This window comes from Fukomys damarensis, unplaced genomic scaffold (genome assembly GCF_012274545.1).
Source record: "Fukomys damarensis isolate Sample0158 unplaced genomic scaffold, DMR_v1.0_HiC HiC_scaffold_23, whole genome shotgun sequence".
Taxonomy (NCBI): domain Eukaryota; kingdom Metazoa; phylum Chordata; class Mammalia; order Rodentia; family Bathyergidae; genus Fukomys; species Fukomys damarensis.
In genome coordinates this window covers 7,569,257-7,576,331 of record NW_022900935.1, presented here as the reverse complement: position 1 = coordinate 7,576,331, position 7,075 = coordinate 7,569,257, and the positions used below count along the sequence as shown (strand labels likewise).

Here is a 7,075-nt window from a genome sequence, read left to right as displayed (position 1 = left end):
TGGCCTCGCCTGGGAGACCCAGCGTCCCCACGCCGATCTGGGAAAGCGGGCACCTGGTTCCCACACGGCGTGGCCTTTGTCGCCCCGCAGGTCGTACCACCCGGCTGCACCCGCGCCCCCAGGCCCTCTGGAGGCGCCGCGCAGGTGCCAGCCCTGGCCTGAGGCTGGGGTGCCTTCCTCCCCTGGGTTCCTGTCCACCGCAGCTCCTCACTTTCGCCAGGCGCCTTCCCCGCGGTCCCTGTGTACCGCCGCGATGGCTCCTGATGCGGCTTGAGCTCGGTCGCTTCTCCCGGGGCTCCCACCCACCCTACTCCCGTGTGCTCGGGCTGCCGCCCCCTCCGGTCCCTGCTGTGCACTCCAGTGCTGATCTACTCGCCTCCGCCTCCAGCACCACCCGCAGCTCTGGGGCCCTCCCAGGAGCCGCTTTCGTGCATCCTCTCAGTTGTCTGTGGAGTGGAAGAGAAGGGGCCTCAGGAAACGTAAGCACTGACAGCCCTCGCTGCGCACCTTCCCTCCACTAGCGGCTCTCTTTGAGCATTGATTCATGGAGGAGGAAGTGGCACCCAGCCTGAGCTGGGAAGGCTCCATGAAATTGTCCTGGGTAAGCATTCAGTGGGAGCAGAGTGCTCCTGCAGAGGAAGTAGCTCGTGTCCAGGCTCCAAGACTCCAGGGAGCGTCGGAATGGCACTTGCCACGTGCCAGGTATATTCTGCAGGTCCTGTGTCTGTTCCTTAATGTTCGCATGTCGTTAGGGGCCTCTCTCAGGTTACACGTCATGTCAGTGGCGCTGGGCTGGAGCAGGTGGCACCTTCCAGATGATCAGCAGAGACTAGGGAGCTGGGACAAACAGGCTAGAAGGACCACCACAGAGGGGCTACCAGGGGTCTTGCAGGTGGTCACAAGGGACCCTGGACAATTGTGGTGTCTCCCTTGTGGATTTGAGATTAAACCTCTACATATTAGGGTGTGTTGCCCATCCCAAAATTGCATTTTAATGTAATCATTTCAAAGTTCTAAATGTCAACCAAAAAAATTTTTTTTTGTCCTGGGGATCAAACTCGGGTCCTTATGCTTGTGAGGCAGGTGGCGGCACCGCTGTGCTAAATCCCCAGCTCAACTAAATTCTTAATGTAACACTCTGCTGATGCTTATTTATTTATTTTTATTTTTTATTTTTGTACCGGGAATTGAGCTCTGGTCCTTGTGCTTGAGAGGCAGGTGGTGGAACCACTGAGCTAAATCCCCGGCCCATCCTGCTGATGCTTTAAACACATGCCTGGCTTGTCTTTTACCCATCAGATAAATTTCCATGTGGTTTGAAAGCCCCATAAGGACATAGGTTTTAACCTATCGGGGTGATGCACATTAGCCATGGAAAGTGACCAAGGCAAGGTGAGAGCCAGGATCCCGCGGGCAGTGTGGATGGGAGGGACAGAGACCAGAGTCTGGGTCTGGACTTGGCAGCAGGTACAGGAAGGAGGAAGGAGGGAGAGGCTGACAGCTTCTAGTTGGGAAGGGGCGGAGGGCAGAGGAGAACGCCGTTTAGGAGGCTGAATCTACAGGGTGTGGTGAGTGAGGCAGAGGGCAGAGTCCAGGGCTTGTCCACGTAGCTTGGTCAGGAGCCGAGTCTCCTCCCGCATCCACTTCACTGTCCTGTCTGCACCCTGGGCACCCATCGGCTCCCCCAGGTCCACAGCACAGCATTTGGATCCTGCTTTGCAGCCTGTAATTCCGGGCTGCGTTTTGTGCAGCGCTGGGCTCCCAGTTAGACAGCAAGCAGCCCTGCGTCGGGGATGACTCTTCAGTCAGAAAGCATTTCTCAGTTTAGGATGACGGTAGATGGCTGCATGCTCTCCAAAGGGCTTCCCAAGCTTGTGTCGCTGAGGAGCAGCCCGGTCCGCAATTCTACCCGGGAACCACCAGGGTGCGCAGCTCCGTGCTGGGTCCTCAGCAGAGAAGGGCCAGACAAGACCTGAGCCCTGCGCAGTCCTCACTGTAACAGGAAAGATCACGGATCGTCGTGAACTCGGGCACTTCCCACGGCAGAAGGAAAGCTGTGCTCGCAGAGGAGCGACAAAGTACCTGGCAGGACATAGCAGGGCCGGGGAAGTCGTGTCAAAACAAGGGCTTTCCTCTGGCACCTGGTGACCCTGGGACCTTGGCAAGTTAGTCTCAGGCCGTTCCCCATCCATAAAAGGAGACCGGAGATCCCAGGAATGGGGCCGGCATTAACTGAGAACGTACACAGTGAGCTTAGCACAATCGCTGCCCCGTCACAAGCCCTCCCTAAACATCAGCTATTGTCATTACATCATTCAAGATACCAGCAGACACCAAACATCTTTCCCTGTTACTCAGAACTGTGCATTAACCCTTATTATGTATTTTTTTTTGGCATCGGGGATCCAACTCAGGTCCTTGTGCTTGCAAGGCAGGTGGTGGAACCACTTTGCTAAATCCCCAGCCTCTTACCCCTTTTTAAATGGTGTTTCTACACGGTCTTACACACAGGAGCTTGTTGAGTTGAAATGCTTTCTGTGGGTGCTACCCCCAGCTGAGCTTTGCAATGAAGACCCAGTGAAAGCTATTCAGATGAGAACAATGTTCCACACTGTATTCTCTCAGCTTGAAGTTAGCCAATGCCACAGGCAAGAGTACTTCCTCTGACTCTTCAGGCTGCATGTCCTTTAATTTGAGCATGTAACCTAAGTTTCAACAAAACATTCATTGGTATTTTGCCAAATTCTAGTATTTTAGAGTATGACCTTCAACCGGCCAAGTTGGCACATGCATGTCGTCTTAGAACTCAGAAGGCTGAGGCAAGAGGACCACAGTGCAATCCTGTCTCAAAAAAGAGATCCAATTATGAATATAGATGATTTACCTATGTTCCCCTCTCCTTGCTTTCTCTTGCCTTTTTCCCTGTAATAAGTTAATATTTGGTTATTTAACACACTACACAGCCAAGTAAGGGCTAGAAGCAGGAACTGTCAGATGTGAGAAGGGAGACAGAAGCAGGGAGAGAGAGAATGAGACTTGGGAGAGCTCTCCACCCTGGCGCAGCCGGGCTTGTATCCTGTTTGCTAAGTTTGGGTGCCCTTTTCCTAGCAAGAACTGTAATATGGCCACCCAGCTTCAGTAATGGGTTAGAAAATGTTGAAGATGAGCAGGGCCGGGTGGGAGAGAGAGATTCCTCAGGGTGATACCGGCCCGAGGGAAGGGCTGAGCTGAAGAGGGAGTGAGTCGGGAAGACTCAGTCAAGGATGCTGGCTATGGCCAGGGCACTGGAGGTTCAGCGCACACAGACCTCATGGATTGGTGAGATTTTTCTTGCCCTGCAACAAGATATTCATAACCCTAAAGACTTGCTACATACCTTGAGTTCCTATAGGCTCACTCCCTTACAACTCAAACTTTCCTGTTGGTAACCCCATAGGTTAACCTCAACTTGGCTGAAATGTTTGTGTATAGAAACCCCCAGCTAGAGTCCCTTTGGAAATCCTTTTTGGGCCCCCTCCCAGGTTCTACCTGGGGGCTGTTTGCTTTCATGATAAATGCAGCTTTCTGCTTTTGTGCCACAATGTATATGTCCACTCACCTTTTTACTCTGCCTTGCATTTCTGGGCTGAGAACCCACCACCTGTTATCAATTACTTTGTGAGGTCAGGGAAATCACTTTCTCAAAATCGAGTTCTCCCTTGTGAGCACTGGGACAAGATCTTATTACCCACTACCCACATAACCTGAATTCACCACTGTCTTCCATGTCAGGTGGAGCATGTTTTCATGTGCTCCACATGATGTCCTTGGGGACCTGTGCTGGCCTATGCAGTGTAGTATGTCACCAGGTTCACGTGGGCAAACTAATTATCCCCAAGAATAACCCCTGGAATTAAGGGTCACCTGACTAGGCAGTTAGGATTGGACATGTAGTCTGCCCACACACCTCCACCTGTGGGCAGGTGCCCACCAGTCTGGACCACCATCTCCTATATAAACTGTGCCTGTCAGCTTCTGGGTGAGATGTCTCTACAGAGTGAGGACACAAACAGCTACCTCTGACCAGCTCACTTATGGGAATAGTTTTCTCTGCCACTGCCTTGCCTCTTGATTGACCTGTCTGTTGAGCAGCCAACAGAGCAAGCCTTTTGTGTGGTTAACAGGATGGCCAATTTTGCTTCTCACCTCTGAAATTTTATCATTTAAACAAATATCAGCATATGGGGAAATTGGCCCCAATCTCTCATACCACAGGATTTTGATTTCTAATACACACATTTTACAGGCTAGTGTTTAATTATGTGGAACAGATACCCTACATATTTATGTTAACAATATTGTGTTTGCTATCCTGTGAAATAAACAAGGATGAAGTTTTTTTTTTTAAACAACCCATGAGCTCTATAATTTATCTAAGAAAGCTTGATTTGAATGGTGTGTTTGAGCACCTACAACCCTATCAGACCCCGGATGACATTTAAATATGAGGTAAGAGTTGAGAAGAAAATCAGGAATTACAAAACATTTGTTACTGCAAGCAATTTTAATATAAAAGTGTGTCTTGTTTTAAACAGTTCATTGGTAGAGCTTCAGTTTCTGCCTCAATTAAAACCAATTGAGATAATCACACAGCAACATGGTCGGAGCTGAAGAGGAACAGCAGCTAAAAAACAGGAGCCCCAGACAGCCCCTTTGTGGTCACTTGGTCAGTTGACTTTATTACGCACAAAAAAAGACGGAAGCAAACAGGACTGGTGAACAAGTGTGCTGGTGAGCTCCATTGAAGGATGAGCAAGAATTTGTGTTAGGTCCACATTTTCAGAATAGGCTCATGGAATTCATTCCTCCATTTGTGGGAAGTTGATCGACCATTTAAATAAATAGCAAAAAATGCAGGTAAACAAATCTGTAATCCACACCACCACCACCGTGTCTCCCTCACCGAGGGTCTGGGGCCTGGTGAGCACAGGAGCTACTGGTGGAGAGGCTGATAGTTACAAATCAGTTTAAAACCCCAATGTTCTGACATTTTCAACAGTTACATTTACCCCTGAATTCTAGTAGCTATGTGTTCTCCACACACCCAGTACTGAGACAGTATTCCAAGACAGTATTGCAATGAACTCCTTTGCTGGACTGTGTGCAAATGCTACCCAGATGAGGTTCCCTCTCTTCGGCTAAAATCACACAACATTAAAACAATGGAAACACAATTATGAGTGCCCTTCCCTCCGTTCTTGCTAATTGAGGTGTCTGTGATTTACAAAAAGAGTTCCTTAAACATTGCAGGATTCTTATTTTTTTAATATAATTTATCTTGCTGAGACAGCAAGTCAAGTTTATAAAGAAGATGCACTTAGGCATAATCCTAAAAGATAAAGCAGTTTTACAACCCTGCACCACGCAGAAACCCTAGTTAGAGGCTTTTCTTTTTAATACATATTTGCATTTTGACCTTTTCATTTGTTTTTCTCAAATATTTCATTTCTGGGCCCCATCCATCACAGGGTTACCAGGAGGCAAATTTTATCTACATAAATATTCACATGAAAATAGTAACTTACAAAAAGGAAAAAAAAAAAAATAAGGCAGCTTCATAACACAATTATTGTTTTACACTTTTAACAATATAACCTCTCCCATTCAGAATAAATATACATCCAATGTATGGAGCAGGATTCAAAGTGGGTAGTGGCGTGGGGTCCTTGTACAGTGTTATCGCTTGGGACCGGGAGTCCTGGGGGAGGCAGTGGTGGTCTTCTTAGACATGGTTGGGATTTTGGAAGGTTTGGTTAGCCCTCTCCTGGAACTGCCCTGGCCGCCTGCAGCGCTGCTCTCTGAGGTGTCTGAACAGGCCGACTGCGTCTCTAAAAGGTCGAAGTCAGAGGCATCACTTCCTCGCCTGCTGCTGGCGCGGCTCCCGGCTCGACTCCCAGCCCGGCTTCCAGGGCGACTGGCTGACTTCTTAGGGTCTGGAATTCAAGAAAAGAGCAGTTGATATAACAGACTGTAATAGAGATGATAATGGGGCAGCAGAAGCGACCACAGCTCAGGATGCTGATCCTAACACTACCTGATTTGCCGTGTAGCTTCGGGCAAATCACAGCTTTTCTGAACCCTGGTTTCCACACCCATTCACCAGCCACTGAGCCTTTTCTGGCCTGTGAGTCTGCCTGAGAGGCCTGCTTCGTCAGAGTGGAAAGCAGATTTGGTCAGCAGAACTATCTATGACGTCCCAAGCCCCTAAAGCAGTCAGGTGGGGTTGCACAATCGCACCCGTGGGCGGGCAGGTGAGTAGGTAATACATGGGCAAATGGAGAATGGAGGTGAAAGAAGTGAAACGCAGAGCCAAGAGAGATGCCAAATCCGAATGTCAGGTGGTAAGATGGAGTCTTTCCATTACTTTCTCATTTCACCACCAGCCATAAGAAATCCCAGCAAACTGCCTGCCTGACTCTGGCCCTTCTTCCTTTCACACTCTTTTAATTGTGATGGCTTCTGATCGAGGAATGGTGGCCTAGCTTTGCGTATGGAAGCACCAGCTCTCACATGGCAAGGCCGGAGCTGGTCAGCGGAACGGCAGATCGCTCCAGGCATTGCACCAAGTGCTGTTTTCATTACTGGCTCCTGGGAGCAGCGGTGCATGGCCCATGGGCTGCTGCTTCCTTGTCTCAGCCTGGCTCCTCCCCTCACCCCTTGACCCAATGCAGACTCCATGGGACTTACCGGCCCGATTAGTTTTGGCACCTGTGGAGGCTGGGGAAGAACTATTGCTGGTATCACCAGCAAGCGATGTTCGGCTAGAATGGAAAGTTGGTGTTGGTCGTTTCAACTTGCTGCCTGTTGATGGAATTATCTTTAAAAAAAAAAAAAAAAAATTTAAAGGCCATATTTACTTGATGAAATCTTTGATAGACATTTCATTTTAAAAGGTTTACTTAAAAGCCTCTTTATATCTGATCATTTGAAAAGCAAATTTTTAAAGTCCAGGAAAACAAATACCTACAGGTCATAGTACCCACCCCCACCCCCCATCCTCCACCCCTGTGGTACTGGGGATCAAGCTCAGGACCTT

The 7,075-nt window shown here is 49.0% G+C and overlaps 1 protein-coding gene across 24 annotated transcripts in view; it reads right to left on the bottom strand.

The window, feature by feature from the left end:
• Nucleotides 1-4,535: 4,535 nt before the first annotated feature.
• The window catches only part of LOC104863465 (microtubule-actin cross-linking factor 1), a 340,469-nt gene continuing 337,929 nt past the window's right edge, over nt 4,536-7,075 (bottom strand). For all 24 annotated transcript variants that reach the window (XM_033767735.1, XM_033767743.1, XM_010625879.3 and 21 more), the window contains 2 exons: nt 6,727-6,856; nt 4,536-5,972 (listed from right to left, as the gene is read on the bottom strand). In XM_033767735.1, coding sequence (XP_033623626.1) covers nt 5,716-5,972; nt 6,727-6,856 — 387 coding nt within the window. In that variant the 3' untranslated portion in view covers nt 4,536-5,715. The remainder of the gene's footprint in view (nt 5,973-6,726; nt 6,857-7,075) is intronic.